Here is a 16,836-nt window from a genome sequence, read left to right as displayed (position 1 = left end):
CGAGCAGGCAGAGCCCTGCCCTGCAGCTGGGTCTCAGTCCTGCTCCCACCCCCTGAGACCCGCCACCCCGGGTGCCCCGACAGGGAGGGTGGCTGCTGCTCTCAGTGGTGTCAATCGCTGCCCGTACCTGGGGCGGCTTTTGGTCCTCTCCTGCAGACCAGGCTTCCCACGCCGCCGATTCCGCCTTCGCTTGCTGCAGCTGCTCTTCGCACCGGGTCTTGGATTTCTCCCACTCTGCAGAGAGCTGCCAGACCTCCTGGAGAGGATGGAAACGCAGCAACAGGCAGGATTAGTCTCTGCTCCTGCAGGGGCTTCCTCCGGCTCTGAGCCACGTTGGTGCCCCTCGCCTCAGCCGCCCAGTCGGCAGCGCTTTGCCCCTGTCCAGATCAGAGTCCTGCCAGGCTCCTCAGATCATGGCAGACACAGCTGAGGGACCAAAGACCTCCACTGTCAACGACCTCGAAAGGACTTGCACATTTTCCGTAGCCTCTGGCCAGAATCAAGTGTTTTGTGATGACCCAGGGGGCAAGAACAGGCGGGAAGGGTGTGCAGTGCCTTCCTTTTCGTCAAGAAGGTCTGAAGGAGGTGAGAGACAGGTGACAATGAAAAGAGGCCCAGGGTCCCTTTCAGGATGGCTCTCTGCACACACAGGCGTCTGCCGAGTCTCAAGCAGCACGGCAGTTAGAGCAAGGCAGAGCACGTACCTGCAGCATTCTCCTGAAGCCCTCAGAGGAGGGGATGGCAGCGGTGGGCCTGGCTGCAGGCGCAGGCTCCTGCCTGATGGCCTCCTTCGTCCTGGGGGGGCTGCCTGGACACGGGGGGAGCACACTGCAAAGAGACACCAGCAGGAGTCGGCATGAGCCCGGGGCAGGTTGGTCTCCCATGTTCACGTGGGATCCGAGCTCCCCAGGCTGGAAGAAGAGGCGTGGGAGGTGGGGCCGTTTGCTGTGGGATGGGGGAGCCTGTCTGCCATCGTCCCCACTAAGGGGCCTGTGATGAGGCAAACGAGCTCATGAAAACCGTGGGGCACGTGTCGGGGACCTTCCTGAGTCCCTCCAGCCAGAGTGTCCAAAGGGGATGTGTCTCCTACCTGGGCTCAAGGATCCCTTTCATCCCATCCAACGAGGTCTCACCTGGCAGAAGTCTTCTCCCCCAGGTCTTGCTGCCTTCTGCCTGGACTCTGGCTTGGCAGCACGGGGAGGGAAAACTTTGCCCGCCTCTGCAGCAGCTTCTCCGGATGCCCCGCTGTGCCTGGGAAAGGAGGAAGCTCTTTAGAGCAGCCCCGAGGGGAGCGCGTTTGAACCGGGCTGTGTCACCCAGCGTGGGGAAGGGATGGAGAGCTGGGACCCGTTCCCATACCTCTTCTGATCCTCTGCTCTTCTGCAGCCTTCTTGTGCCGGTTGGCGAGAGCCTCGGCCGCCGCGGTGCTGATCACAACGAACCGAAAGCTGGAAAGCGAGTGATGACACAGGTTTGAAGAAGGGTGACCCCTACCCTCTGCAGCTGCCCAGCACCAATCCTCCTGGCTGTCGTGCGAGGCACGGCACCCCTTTCCCTTTGTGGCCATGCAGAGGTTTTCTTTGCAATCTCCCCCCAACACCAGAAGATGTAGCTGAAAGTCCTCTCCGTGCGCAGCTGCTTCTCTCTGATGGGAATGACGGCAGGCTGGGCGTGAGAAACACGATCACAATGCCCGGCCACGCCGTGAGAATACACGCGTAGCCCAAATGCAGCATTAGTTCACCAGAAACCAGTCGCTTCAGGACTGATCCCTGACTCAATGCCGAGTGCCGAGCCCCAACAACGCGCGCTCCTGAGCAGGAGCTGGGAAGCCGCCCGCTCAGTCGGTCGAGGGCCGCAGAGGAACCGCACTCACCTCGGGAACGTGCGGTCAGGAGCAGCCTGCATCCCCCGAGCGGTGGCTGCTCCACCGGAGACCGCTGCACATGGCACCCACAGCCTCTGCAAAGTGGCACAGACCTGTTAGAAGCTTCCCAAGGCAGTTTTCTCTTGGCTCCCAAAGGAAGCGGGCACTGTGTCCGGCTCCAAAAGGAAGCCACTTCTCAAGAGCCCTCTCCCAAACCCTCCTCCGTGAACATTAGCCCTTGCTCTGCTCTGGAGAAGCTGCAGAGCAAACCCCGAGGCTGTGCAATATAACACCGCCAGGCTGTTCCTAGGGCAAGGACCCAGAACCTCAGAAGAAACTTTCTTTGCCGAGGCAGAAGTCAGCGGGGGTGAGCACGGGGAAAGGCGTGTCACTGCCCTGCCACATCCAGGCTGGCCAACGGCGATTGGCTTGCTCACCCTTCCATAGGCTTCCCAAAGACACTGAGGCGCCCTCAAAAGCGGAGACACTTACAGTGCGAAGCAGTGCCATGCGGCTGGCCTTGCTCTCCAGCCCTGTGACGCAGTCGTAATAAAACCGCATGCACAGCACACCGTCTTGGCAGGAGAGAACGCCAATGTCCTTGAAGGTGAAGGAGAGGTGCTGCCCGTTCCTCAGTTGGCAAGAGTAGAGGAGTATGGTGTCTCGCACGCAGTCCTCCACCATGTGCCGCGGGAAGGAGGTGGCTCGCGATAGCCACCTGTAGTTCAGCGGCTTGATCTCGACATCCTCTGCAAGGAGGAGGAACATCGTCACTGCCACAGCAGGCTAAATTTCCATGTAAGATTCCTAACAAAATGCCACTGAAAAGGTCATTTATCAACAGAGCTCTTGGGGAGTGGTTTGTTTTGGGGGCACTCAAGCTGTCCCCCGACCTTTGGAGGCAACTCTCTGCTTCTCCCGGCCCTTTCCAAGGAACAGAGAGCACACAGCTGCCCCTAGACACGGAGCTGGGAAGTGGTGGGTGGCCGCTGCCTTCTCACCAGGGATAACCGCTGTGGGGAATGTGAGCTCCTGCAGAAACGCCACATCCATGTTCAGCTGGAAGACTGGTCTTCGAGCCGTAAACACCTCTTCTTCACCCTGGAATCGCTCTTGCACCATAGCGAAGGTCCCGAGTCCTGGGAGCAGGACACCCTGCCCGGGAAAAGACCAAAGGCGGATGAGTGAGGACTTCAGAGAGGGGCAAAGGGAAAGCTTTGGAACAGGCCCGCGTTCTCCATTTGTTTTCTTCCCCTCCTCAAAACATTTGCCAACATCCCTTGGCTAGAGAGGATCCCAGGCACTTCCAGCACAGGGAATGCCCCTGGGCCTGATTCCTATGGATTATCCTTGGCATTACTGGCCCAGCATAATGCCCTGTGTCTCTGCCTGGTCTCTTCACTCTGACCACAGCAAAGGGCAAAGCCCTATCGTCTGCCAAATGCTTTCTGGGGCTAGATCGGGACTTGGTTTCTCCCCCGGTTGACCAAGTAGCAGCTCTCGGCAGATGGGGTCTTCTCGGTGTGCTGCCCCGATGCTCAGGGAGGGATTGCTCCCCGGGGCCCAGGCTCTCCAGGGCAAAGGGGGACCAAGACGCCAGCCCACCTTCTCCAGCTTCAGCTGTCCCAGGATGTACACAGACACAGCATCCCAGATAGTCACGACCTCTGTAAAGCGAGGGAAAGAGGTGTCAGGCTCGGGGCCAGCCAGCTCACAGCCTCTCGGCATGCTCCTTGCCCAGGAGGTGACAGATGCAGGCATCCACAAACAGCCCAGACAGACAGCGCCATCACGGCTGCGGAGCTGGGCCGTGCCCCAATTTCAGACTGCCAGCCTTACTCTGCTCCCGGGGCAGGGCTGGAGCAGAAACGGGGACACGGGAAGGACTCAGCACCAGGGCTGTGGCCACCTAACCCCCACAAAGGGATGGCACCCCAGAGCCCAGAACACCATCTGCCAGCCTGGTGGCACAAGAGGATCCCGTGGAGAGGAAGGGAGGTTCTCCCAAAGGAGACCAGTCCAAGGTGAAGGGCTGATTTTTCATCCCAGGGCCAGAACCCCACGAGGTACCAGCTCCCAGGGAAAGCTGGCCCTGGATGGCCTCCCTCGCGAGGGCACCGACACATTCCCACGGGAGCCTCGGGGCTCAGGGCAGCCCCAGCATCATGACCCGGGAGTCCGGGATGCCACATTGTGCCTCGAGCCTTGAGGAGGGGCTCTCGCTGCAGCCCCCAGCCCTGCCCAGCCGCCCCCACAGCCCAGCAGCTCCAGCTTTTGACACTGACAGCCCCGCTGTGACCCCTCGGGAAGCAGCTCCCAAACCTCTTACCCTTGGTGGAGAGACACAGGAGGGAGGGGAACAAGCTGCTCAGCTCCAAGCTGACGGCCACGGTGCAGCAGCCCTCCATGGCGCTTGCCGCTCGCCCTCAGCTCAGAAAAAAGGGCTGCTCTTTGCAGCTCCTCGCCCAAAACTCCTCTCCGACGTGCCCCTGCTCTGCCTGTCAGCGAGGGTCCCCCAGCGCAGCCCAGCTGCCTCCCGACCCCGCTCCTGGCCGTGGAGCAGCTCCGAAGGGCAGCAGTGGGGAGCCCCTGAGCAGTGCCCAGCGGTGCCCAGGCCTCACCGGGAAGTGCCGGCACCGCCACGGCGCTGGGGAGACCTCCCTGGGACGTGCGGCGTCCCTCTGTGACATCAGCCCGCGTCACCTGAAGGTGCCTTAGGACACCAGCAGGGAGGCGGCACAGCTGGGCAAAGAGGAGACGGGGTTCCCCTCTTGTCCTGGGAATTCTCCCCAGGGCCTTTCCAAAAAGCCCCTCTGCCCCCTGCACCACCATGTCTCTGCGACTGGCAGCCCCCCCGGGCAGGTGCCTTTTGGGCTTCGGCTGCGGTCGGGCACTTCCAAGAGATGGGATCCAAGGCCTGGGGGAGGCAACAAGGCCGGGGGAGTTGTTCCCAGGGCTGGGTGGGGACCAGTTTGGGGGCCGGGGGGTGTTCTTTGGTACCCAGCTGGCGACCCCCTCCCAATCTATAGGGCACCCCCTCCACTCTATGGGGCCCTCCAAATTTGCCCTCCACCCCAAATTTCAGGACCCAGAAATTTGTCCCTTGCACCCCCTGTGGAATAATTACTAAATTGGCCAAACAATACAAAAGTACAGCATTGTTCCCACATTAAGGAAAGTCATAAAATCAAGAGGCTTCTGAGGTTGCATACAGCCGCGACTGGCATGCAAAGAATGCAACATCTGCGATCCCCTGTAAAAGGCGAAACTACACAAGGGATGGAAGGGAACGCGCTTGTTCCGTGGCCTTCCCTTGTGACGTATAGCAGGTATGGGAACGAGATGGTACTACGGAACAGATAAGCAGCCTATACGCTACTGGGAGCCAACATTTTGTCAAATTTTGATGAAATGCTCTCCTTTGTGCGAACTTTGCTCATTATAATGTCATTATAATACCAAAACACACCTCCATCCCGAAGGCTACCCGCCTCCAAGGTGCGACCACTCCTCCTTGAGCCTGCGCCCTGAATTTCTCGTGAACTATACCTTTAATTGTGAAGTGAGAAAAATTTACACCAATCATGATAAAAGTATGTATGACTAAAGTCACTCAAACTCCACCTTGAAGATAACAAATAGTATAAAAATAGCCCGAGAGAGGGGGGATACCCAGGGAAGACACCATCGCAAACAATTACATCACCGACTTCTGGGATCAGTCGACGGGCTGAGCCTCTCTTCCCCCCCACAGGGACACCTTTGGGTAAGACTTAGATTATACCGAATGCTTCCTCGGGAAACTTAGAAATTTCTCTAGAGACTCTCTTTTCTACATTTAGAGCCAGGCTGTATCTTTATAACTTTGTCGCGCGTTTTGTATAGGTAACAATACTTTCATTTGCACGTGCTTTGCAGACAGTGTATTTATCACCGGCAATCCCAAGAACCTGTATATCTGTTGTTTAAATAAACTGCGCTGTTTCAGTAGCTGGTCGTTTCGGTTTCTCACTGAACGCGACCAAAGACTCGAGAGTGGCCGTGCTAGTTCAGGAGCACGACTAGACTGAAGGTGCAGTCCACTATTAGTGTATCCAAATCGTAATAGTTTAATACATATTAAACGCGATTGGACTGATAGTGCTGAATTGGGCATCACTCCGAATTTAAACCTAGCCGCACCTGGCCTCCCACCTCGGTGAGGAGTGTTAGAACGCAAGGGGGTTTATTTTCTGCCAAAACCGCTTGGCCCCTTTCCACGCAACAGGGGGAAACATAGTGACGAAGGCTGAGGAAAAGGCTGAGGGAGTTGATGCCTTCTTTGCTTCAGTCTTTCATACTAAGACCAGTTGTTCTTGGAGTACACAACTCCCTGAGCTGGAAAATAGGGACAGGGAGCAAAATGAAGCCCCCATAATCCAAGGGGAAGTGGTTAGTGACCTGCTACACCACTTAGCACGCACACAAGTCTACGGGGCCGGATGGGATCCGCCAGAGGGTACTGAGGCAGCCGGCGGAAATGCTCATCAAGCCACTTTCCATCATTCAGCAGCAGTCCTGGAGAACTGGGGAGGTCCTAGGTGACAGGAGGCCAGCAATTGTGGCGCCAGTCTACAAGATGAGTGGGAAGGAAGATCTGGGGAGCTACAGGCCTGTCAGCCTGACCTCAGTGCCAGAAAAGGTTATGGACCAGCTCATCTTGAGTGCAATTACATGGCACGTACAGGAGCACCAGGGGATGAGGCCCAGTCAGCATGGGCAGGTCCTGCTTGACAAACCCGATCTCGTTCTATGACAAAGTGACTCGCTTAGTGGATGAAGGAAAGGCTGTGGACCTTATTACTGACCATGAAATGGTTAAGTTTTCCATCCATAGTGAAGTAAGGAAGGGGGTTAACAAAACCTCCATCTCGGACTTCCAGTGCGCAGACTTTAGCCTGTTCAGAACCCTGGTTGGGAGAGTCCCGTGGGAGGTAGTCCTGAGAGACAAAGGAGCCCAGGAAGGCTGGGCGCTCTTCAAGAGGGAAATCCTAAAGGCCCAGGAGCAGGCTGTCCCCATGAGGTGCTAAATTAAAGGGCAGGGAAAATGGCCGGCCTGGATGAACAAAGAGCTCTTGATGGGACTTAAGGAAAAAAGGAAGGTTTACCACCTTTGGAAGAGGGGACAGGCAACTCAGGAGGAGTATAGAGATCGTGTTAGGTCATACAGAGAAAAAATCAGGAAGGCAAAAGCCCAGCTGGAACTCAACCTGGCAATTAACATAAGGGACAACAAAAAAAGTTTCTATAAATACATCAACAAAAAGAGAGTGACAGAGAATGTCCATCCCTTACTGGATGCGGGGGGAAACCTTGCAACCAAGGACGAGGAGAAGGCTGAGATACTTAATGCCTTCTTTGCCTCTGTCTTTAATAGTCAGACCAGCTACCCCCAGGGTGTTCAGCTTCTTGGGCTGGAAGATAAGAATGGAGAACAGGACAACTCCCCTGTAATCCAGGAAGTAGTAGTTAATGATTTGCTTATGCACCTGGACACGCATAAGTCTATGGGGCCGGACGGGATTCACCCAAAGGTTCTCAGGGAGCTGGCAGGAGAGCTCACCAAGCCTCTCTCCATTAGCTATCAACAATCCTGGTCAACAGGAGAGGTGCCGGATGACTGGAGGGTGGCCAATGTGACACCCATCTACAAGAAGGGCCAGAAGGAGGATCCCGGAAACTACAGGCCTGTCAGCCTGACCTCTGTACCGGGAAAGATCATGGAGAGGATCATCCTGAGTGAGCTCTCAAGGCAAGTGCAGGGTAGCCAAGGGATCAGGGCCAGCCAGCGTGGGTTTATGAAAGGGAGGTCCTGCCTGACCAACTTGATCTCTTTCTATGACCATGTGACCCGCTTTCTCGATGAGGGGAAGGCTGTGGATGTTGTCTACCTGGACTTTGGTAAGGCTTTCGACACCGTCCCCCAAGGCATTCTCCTGGAGAAACTGGAGAATCATGGCATAGACAAGTGTACCCTCCGCTGGATAAAAAACTGGCTGGATGGCCGTGCCCAGCGAGTTGTGATTAATGGAGCAAAATCTGGTTGGCGGCCAGTCACCAGTGGTGTCCCTCAGGGCTCAGTTTTGGGGCCAGTCTTGTTCAATATCTTTATTGATGATCTAGACAAGGGGATTGAATGCACCCTCAGTAAGTTTGCGGATGACACCAAACTAGGTGGGAGTGTTGATCTGCTTGAGGGTAGGAAGGCTCTACAGAGGGACCTGGACAGGTTGGATCAATGGGCCAAGGCCAAAGGGATGAGGTTTAATAAGGCCAAGTGCCGGGTCCTTCATTTTGGTCACAACAACCCCGGGCAACGCTACAGGCTTGGAGAAGAGTGGCTGGAAAGCTGCCCGGCAGAAAAGGACCTGGGGGTGTTAATGGACAGCCGGCTTAACATGAGCCAGCAGTGTGCCCAGGTGGCCAAGAGGGCCAATGGCATCCTGGCTTGTATCAGGAATAGCGTGGCCAGCAGGAGTAGGGAAGTCATCGTGCCTCTGTACTCGGCACTGGTGAGGCCTCACCTCGAGTGCTGTGTTCAGTTTTGGGCCCCTCACTACAGGAAAGACATTGAAGTGCTGGAGCGTGTCCAGAGGAGAGCCACCAAGCTGGTGAGGGGTCTGGAGAGCAAGTCCTATGAGGAGAGGCTGAGGGAGCTGGGCATGTTTAGTTTGGAGAAGAGGAGGCTGAGGGGAGACCTCATTGCCCTCTACAGCTACCTGAAAGGAAACTGAAGAGAGGCAGGGGCTGGCCTCTTCACCCAAGGGAATAAAGACAGGACCAGAGGAAATGGTATGAAGCTGCGGCAAGGGAGATTTAGATTAGATATTAGGAAGAATTACTTTACTGAAAGAGTGGTCAGGCACTGGAACAGCCTGCCCAGGGAGGTGGTGGAGTCACCAACCCTGGGGGTATTTAAGAAACGTGTAGACATGGCTCTTCAGGGCATGCTCTAGTGCCCAAGATTATTGTTTGTGCTGGGGTGTTGTGAGTGGGGTTGTGGGTGTGGAGTTTCATAGGTGGGTGTTGGTGTTTTTTTCTGTGTGGTTTTTTTTTTTTTTATTATTTTTAATTTTTTTGTGGTTGGACTCGATGATCTCAGAGGTCCCTTCCAACCACTAAGATTCTGTGATTCTGTGATTCTGTCTGATTTAGCTGGACTTCAGTAAAGCCTTTGACAGCATTTCCCACACCATCCTCTGGGAGAAAGTGGATGCTCAAAGCTGGATGAGCGTACGCTTCACTGGCCAAAAAAACAGGCGGATGGCAGTGCCCGAAGAGTGGTGGTGAATGGAGTTCATTCCAGTCAGTGGCTGGTCACAAGTGGTGTTCCCCAGGGCTCGGTACTGGGGCCAGTTCTCTTTAATATCTTTATCAATGATCTGAATGAGGGGATCGAGTGAACCCTCAGTAAGTTTGCAGACGACACCAAGTCAGGCAGGAGTGCTCATCTGCTTGAGGGTAGGCACGTTCTACAGAGGGATCTGGCCAGGCTGGACCGATGGGCCGAGGCCAATGGTATGAGGTTCATCCAGGCCAAGTGCTGGGTCTTGCACTTGGGTCACAACAATCCCATGCAGCACTACAGGCTTGGGGAAGAGTGGCTGGAGAGAAGAAAAGGACCTGGGGGTGTTGGTCAACAACCGGCTGAATATGAGCCGTCAGTGTGCCCAGGTGGCCAAGAAGGCCAGCATCCTGGCTTGTATCAGAAACAGCATGGCCAGCACAGCTAGGGAAGTTAGTTGTAGTCGGCACTGGTGAGGCCCCACCTCGAATAGTGTGTTCAGTTTTGGGCCCCTCACAACAAGAAAGACATTACGGGGCTGGAGCACTTCAAAGAAGGGCAACGAAGCTGGTGAGGGGTCTAGAGCACAAGTCCTCTGAGGAGTGTCCGAGGGAACTGGAGTTGTTTATTCTGGAAAAAAGGAGGCTGAGGGGAGACTTTCTCACTCTCTACAACTACCTGAAAGGCAGCTGTAGTGATGGGGGTTCCAGTCTCTTCTCTCATGCCATAGGACAAGAAGAATTGGCCTCCAATTATTCCAGGGAAGGTTTAAATCAGAAATTAAGAAGAAATTCTTCACTGCAAGGTTGTTAAGCATTGGAACAGGCTGCCCAGGGCAGTAGTTGAGTCACCATCCCTGGAGGTATTTAAAAGACATGCAGATGTGGTGCTGAGGGACATGGTTTAGCTGCAGACTTGGTAGTGTTAGGTTTACGGTTGGACTCGCTGATCTTAAAGGTCCTTTCAAACCTAAGTGATTCTATGATTCTATGACCGTAAGCACCCAGCGCAAACCTCTAGAAGCCCCAGTGTATCTGAGCGATGTGCCTGGGACTGGCAGTTAACAGAGAAAACTGATAGAGCCATGTCTCTTCCATCATTTACATCTGCTCCTCAAGACTTACACTTAAGTATACTTATACTTAATTAGAAAAGTGTCAAGAGTGTAGTTCAGGAGGAAGGTGTGTAAAGAGCTCTTTGCAGAAGTGCTAGAAGAATTCTCCAGTTGATATTGATGCAGAGTGTTTCCTAAGAAGGTGTGGACAGGTAGTAAAAGCAGTCTTCTTGAGGACCATCACCGTATGGAGAACTTTGCACCTCACTTCCCAACCCTGCCATGTCTCTCTGTTTGTACGGCGGGCTATGTTAGTGGAAAATATATATCCATACGACACACATCAGGTTTAGGTCCCTCCCAGAGCAGGTCTTAGATTTGCAGTCTATCCCGAAGTAGATCTCGGATCCCCTCGTCTCCCCACTTGCCCCAGAAACAGACAAACACACACAGACAAATGGGGGTGTGAGGGACTATTCTTGGCATTGGAGATCATAGTATCATAGTATCATAGAATATCTCGAGTTGGAAGGGAGCCATAAGGATCATTGCGTCCAACTCCCTGCTCCTCGCAGAGCTACCTAACACTAAACTGTGTGATTAAGGGTGTCGTGCAGACTCTCCTTCAGCTTTGACAGGATTGGTGCTGTGACCACTTCCCTGGGAAGCCTGTCCCAGTGACTGACCACCCTCTCAGTGAAGAACCTTTTCCTAACATCTAGTCTCAGCTTTCCCTGATGCAGCCTCATTCCGTTTCCACATTTCCTATGGCTGGTGACTGGAGAGAGGAGATCAGCATCTCCCCCTCCGCTGTCCCCCTTGAGGAAGCTGTAGACTGTGATGAGACCCCAGCCAAGCCCCAGCTATGTCGCATGCAGGGGTCTGCAGACAGCCCAGCTCTGGGGTCTGCCAACCTCTGGGCAAGAAGAGTGGCTGGGCAGGGCTAGCTGTTCCTCTGACAGAGGCAGGGAGATCAGTGGAAGGAAGAAGATGGCCAGAGACCAAACCTCTCCCATCAACTGGGGTGAGTGGCCGGTGCTGGACATGGTGATGAGAGAGACAAATGCGCTGGGGCACCTTCCCAGTCTGTCCAAACCGCCAAGGGCACAGAGCGGCCTCCTCTCTCCTGCACCCACGTTGTCTTAGCTCTGCACCTCACACCCACTGGAGTGTGTCCTCACCCTGCATGGGCACACAGCTCAGCCAACAGTGGTGGTGTCCTCTCCTGGGCATTTTCAAGCCCAGCTCTCCTGCTTTCTCTCCAAGCCAGCCCAGGAGAGAAGTCCAGTCTGGACTGACCCCACAGGACTGCCCACCGCAGGCTGCTGCAGAGCTCTGGCTGCTCAGCCCAAAGCCCCAGCCCCTCTGAAGGGCACAGCAGCTGCTGGGGAACAGAGAGGGGGCTCAGCCTCCCCACCACCCCCAGGGCTGGAGGTTGGACATGGCAGGAGGCAATGGAGGTGGGTGAAAATGAAGGGTGCATGGTCTCGGGTCCAGGAGGTGCCCACCACTGACTGGCTCTGCCCCCTCAGTGCCAGCCCCTCTCCCCAGGCCAGCACAAGAGTCCTGCTCCAGGCACAGAGCAGCCTGCCCTGAGTCGGGGCCTAAAGAATGAGGCGTCTCCTTCTCATTAATTGCACCTGGCAGGCACAGAAATGCTCCCTTGCTCCTCTCCCTGGTCACCCCTTCTCCCCAGCGAGCGTTTCCCCAGGTGCGTGCATCCAGGCTGGCACCCCATGTTCCCCACAGGATCCTGATCTGGCGGTGCTGCTCTGCACAGGGAGGGGGCTGTGGTGCCCTGGGGCCATGGGGTGACCCTGCACTGGCCATGCTGGTCAGGGTGAGGAGCAGACCCAGCCACAAAGGGATCACTGCTGCTGAGCCCCCTTCCATCTTCCCTCCTGGCTCAGTGAGAAAGGTCCGGGCTGGGCAGGACCAAGGGGTGTCTCCAGTGGCACAAAGGGCAGGGGAGGGCTGCACGAGATCCAGCCCATGGGGCTTTCCACGAGGGTGTCCTGAACCACTCTCCAGTCTTCTGTCCCTTTGCCTGCTGGCTCCTCACAGCCTCTCCTGGCATTGCAGGGGCCTCGTTTGCCCATGGGCTCCACAGGTTCATCTTTTCCTCAGGGAGACATTCCCTTGGATGGTCACTCATTTGATGAGGTGCCCCTCACTGACCACCCACACTCACACGCTGTCCCTGCAGATCCCCTGAGCTCTGCTGGCAGCTTCCAATTCTTCTCCAGGATGAAATCTGGCACCAGCTCTGCTGCAAGTGGGGCAGCGCCAGGCCCATATGTCAAAAACCAGTTGCTCTTTAGGAGACATGTTCAACCATGGAGAGAGGTCTTCATTCAACTCTTGGTCCAAAAACTATTCCCATGGGAATCTGAGCCTGTTGCCCTGAAACCATCAAGAACCACAGAGGAGAAAAGTCTTTTTGAGGGAGCAGCTCCTTGGGTGCAACTCCTGAGAATGGCTTTGTAAGAGGCGTCCAGCGTTCTGGCCCTGCCCCGAGGAGCCATTTTATGGTGCAATTTTCACAGATACCAGCTCTGATAAAGAGGTTCTCATCGCCTGCTGCTACCCACAGTCACAGGGATGCCACTGTAGAGACAACAGGACTGTCACAAGGTACACGAGGCCTCAGGGGTAACATAAAGGCAAGGGCACAGCAGGACAGTGGGATGTGAGGAGAGACCAGCACTGAAAGGCCTCGTCCTGCTGCTGTCCTTGGCCATGGCTCCAGGGAAGCAGCAGCCCCGACTCGCAGGCGGCACAGACAGAGTGCCCAGTGAGGGCAGCCACGGGCAGCCCCAAGGGTCCCCAGGGCTGATCATTAATGGGGCAGTTGGACATTTTCCTCCTGAACCCCTTTTATGTGTTGGGGCAGCTCGCCCAGCTGCAGAAGAGAAGTGAAGAGATGGGAGCTGAGATAAATAATTTTTTCCAGGTATATTTACTGAGCTTATCTAAAAAGGGAGCCAGGATCCATCTGTAAACGAGGTCTTTGGGTCAAGAAAAAAAGCAGTAGGAAGCCAAGAATAATAACAAACGTCAAGAACAAAAAAACCAAAACACATAAAAACAATCAAACGAAGAAAAAACCCCAAAAGAACAACAACAACAACAAAAAAATCCCACAAAGAGAAAGTAAAGAAACATTTGAAGAAAAATTAGTCCTGCTTTTTCCTGAGATGCAGTGGGAGCTCCATTGGCACAGTGGACACCTTATTAATCTAGGGAAGATTGTATTCAAATAGTTTCCTCAGGGCGTCCTTGAGCTCCTGGTTCCTCACGCTGTAGATGAGGGGGTTCACTGCTGGAGGAACCAGTGAGTACAGCACTGCCACCACCAGATCGAGAACTGGGGAGGAGATGGAGTTGGGCTTCAGGTAGGCAAAGATGCCAGTGCTGACAAGCAGGGAGACCACGGCCAGGTGAGGGAGGCACGTGGAAAAGGCTTTGTGCCGTCCCTGCTCAGAGGGGATCCTCAGCACGGCCCTGAAGATCTGCACATAGGACAGCACGATGAACACAAAACAAACAAAGCCTAAACAGACACTAACCACAAGAAGCCCACCTTCTCTGAGGTAGTCTGAGTCTGAGCAGGAGAGCTTGAGGATCTGGGGGATCTCACAGAAGAACTGGTCCACAGCATTGCCCTGGCAGAGGGGCAGGGAAAATGTACTGGCCGTGTGCAGCAGAGCATTGAGAAACCCACTGCCCCAGGCAGCTGCTGCCATGTGGACACAAGCTCTGCTGCCCATCAGGGTCCCGTAGTGCAGGGGTTTGCAGATGGCAACGTAGCGGTCATAGGACATGACAGTGAGAAAACAATAGTCCCCTGCAATGAAGAAGAGAAAGAAAAAGGCCTGTGCAGCACATCCTGGGTATGAAATGGCCCTGTTGTCCCAGAGGGAATTGGCCATGGCTTTGGGGACAGTGGTGGACAGGGACCCAAGGTCAAGAACAGAGAGGTTGAGGAGGAAGAAGTACATGGGTGTGTGGAGGCGGTGGTCACAGGCGATGGTGGTGATGATGAGGCCGTTGGCCAGGAGGGCAGCCAGGTAGATGCCCAGGAAGAGCCCAAAGTGCAAGAGCTGCAGCTCCCGTGTGTCTGCGAATGCCAGGAGGAGGAACTGGGTGATGGAGCTGCTGTTGGACATTTGCTGCCTCTGGGTGTGGAGCACTGAACAAGGAGGAAAAGACAGTGAGAAGTTAGGGGAAACTTTTCTGAGCAAAATCAACACCATTTCTCATACTTCACACTCTCTGCCACTTTTCCATTTCCATGAGATCATTCAGCTCTGTGGCTGGAGCTCAGACTGTTTCTGGCCGAGTGTACCAGGAGGAGCGGGACCTCTGCCCGCTGGCTGCCCAGGAGTCAGCCCTGCTCTGCAGCAGCAGATTCGTGGGAATGGGGTGGGCAGTCCTGGTGTTCCAATTTGTCAGATAAACCTCTCCTCATGGAAAAAGGGCTTGTCAGTCTCTGCACTCCCATTGCCATGAAACCACAGTTGCAAGAGTGTTGGAGAGAGGTTCTTCTACAGCTCTCTCCCGTCTCAGCTGGAGATTCTCTTGCATTTCAGAAACCCTCACCATTTCTGCTGCATTCAGGGACAGCAAAGGGAGTCCTGCCAGGCAAGGGGATTGTCTGAGGGTTAGTGCAGAGAGAGGGGAGCTGGTCTGTCCCTCTGTCTTGTTCCCAGCTGCCCTCTGCTTGGGCCTTTCTGAGACAGAGGGGAATCGCACTCGCGTGTTGACATGGAAAGACACCAGGCACTGCTGAGAGCAGAGAAACCCACTGCCGAGAGCTCAGTGTCTCACCCTTTCTCAAGGTCTCAGCACCCCACTTCTCGCCAAGGACACACATGGCTCCTTTCACAAACCCAGCAGCGTTTCCTTGGTCGTAGCGTCTCTGCGCTTCTCCACAGGGCATTCAGGTAACAGCAGGATGCTCCAGGACAGTCTGGCATCCTGGAGGGCAGCTCAGTGCTTGGAAGGACACCCCAAGGAGATACCCAAGTGTCCTAGTGATGGTATGTCAGAAAGGGAGAGTCAGCTCATTCCCCAGCCACATAGACTACTTTGCCCACAGCCCCATGCGTTAGAGGAGAGCTTGGACACTTCACTTCCATGGAGACACTTTATGGGATGGACTCACAAGACTGGTGCCTGACTCGGCTGCTGCAACTCCCATCCCCAGAGAGCCTGGCTAGGAGAACAAGACGACAATCCCAATATCACAAACAGGTGGAGAAACAAGGAAAAACACGGTGATGTTCTGGCTGAGAGAGGCCAGGGCAGAGACAGCCGGGCACTCAGGACAGCGTTACCCCTACCCTGCTGTGCCCGTCACCTCCCCAGCATGAACTTTGCTGGGCCAGTTCTCTCAGCCCCTGTGCTCTGGAGAGAAAAATGGACACACGGCACATGGTTAGAGAGCTGCAGCACGGCTCTGCTGGAGCTCTGGCTTCACAGGAGGGTCATGCCTTGAACCACAGAGCCCTGAGGGCTGAGGCTTTGCTGGGTGGGAGAGGAGGCGAGGGGGCTTGCTCAGGGGAAGGGGTCCGCATTGGAGGGGATCATATGGAGTTTTCTGAATCCTTCCTCCCACAGCATTTCTGGTTTCTCTTTTCTCTCATTCCCTGACCCTATCCCTGCTGCCGGGATATTTTCCTCCTGGGAGGTGTTTCCCTGTCCCCTGTCTTTTCCCTGTCAGCTCTCACAGACCCCATCCCAACCCCTGTGCACTCCCCTTGGCCCCACAGAAACCTGCCTGTTTGCCGGGCACTGCCTGGGTTCATGTTCCTGTTTGCAGGTGGAAAAGGGCAGGTCAGAACAACCCCAATGGGTCCAGCAGAGCTGATGCTGGTGCTGCCCATGGGCAGAGGAGTGGCTGAAGGCACTCCAGGAGGTTCCTGGCAGACCTACTGACCACTCAAAGCTACAGCTCAGGAGTCTCACTGACTTCTTCCAACTTCAGATCTCCCTATACATTTAGCCCTTTCTCTACCTCCCCACCCTCTCACTAGGAAAATAAAAACACAAACGCAGGAAAGCTCCTTATCTGTAACGTAATTCCTGCCTTGAGCTTCCCCTTGAAAAGTGCCCTCAGAAATGTCCTGGGGGTGAACTGCAGCTGAGAGCAGCCCTGACCCACGCAGCACCCCCTTGACAGCAGGACACTCTCCTGCCACGAGTTGCCTCTTCCACCCACACCTTCTCCCCGCACTGCTGCTGGGAGATCCTCAGGGAAACCGAGGGCTCATCCTGACAGGAGATAAGTCCCTGCCACAGCACAAAGCACCCTTGGGTGCAGGGACCCTGCTCTGAAGGACAGACCCCTGGCTGCACACCCACCTTCACACTCTGCAGCCATCCCCGGGTAGAGGCAGCTGATGTGCCCTGTCCCTTTGACAGAGCCATGGGGAAGCCCTGCTCCAAAGCAAGTCCTTTTTCTCTATGGCGGAGAACCTCTGAGAGACCTCCTGATAGATCCCAGAGGCTGTGGGATGTGCCAGCTTCAGGAGATCATTCCAGGAACCGCAGCTGCATTGCCCTGCAGCCAGAGACTTACCCTGTTCA

At 55.1% G+C, this 16,836-nt stretch overlaps 1 protein-coding gene across 1 annotated transcript in view; it reads right to left on the bottom strand.

Moving 5' to 3' along the window:
- Positions 1-448: 448 nt before the first annotated feature.
- The window catches only part of LOC134509335 (coiled-coil domain-containing protein 81-like), a 35,512-nt gene continuing 19,124 nt past the window's right edge, over positions 449-16,836 (bottom strand). Inside the window, exons 2-9 of the mRNA XM_063321814.1 lie at positions 3,473-3,534; positions 2,869-3,022; positions 2,360-2,616; positions 1,877-1,962; positions 1,360-1,448; positions 1,134-1,251; positions 705-828; positions 449-576 (exon numbers count right to left, since the gene is read on the bottom strand). Of these exons, the coding sequence (XP_063177884.1) occupies positions 451-576; positions 705-828; positions 1,134-1,251; positions 1,360-1,448; positions 1,877-1,962; positions 2,360-2,616; positions 2,869-3,022; positions 3,473-3,534 (1,016 nt within the window). The 3' untranslated portion in view covers positions 449-450. The remainder of the gene's footprint in view (positions 577-704; positions 829-1,133; positions 1,252-1,359; positions 1,449-1,876; positions 1,963-2,359; positions 2,617-2,868; positions 3,023-3,472; positions 3,535-16,836) is intronic.

This window comes from Chroicocephalus ridibundus, unplaced genomic scaffold, assembly GCF_963924245.1.
Source record: "Chroicocephalus ridibundus unplaced genomic scaffold, bChrRid1.1 SCAFFOLD_98, whole genome shotgun sequence".
Classification (NCBI taxonomy): domain Eukaryota; kingdom Metazoa; phylum Chordata; class Aves; order Charadriiformes; family Laridae; genus Chroicocephalus; species Chroicocephalus ridibundus.
The sequence above is the reverse complement of the archived record's forward strand: the minus strand, read 5'-3'. Positions and strand labels throughout refer to the sequence as shown.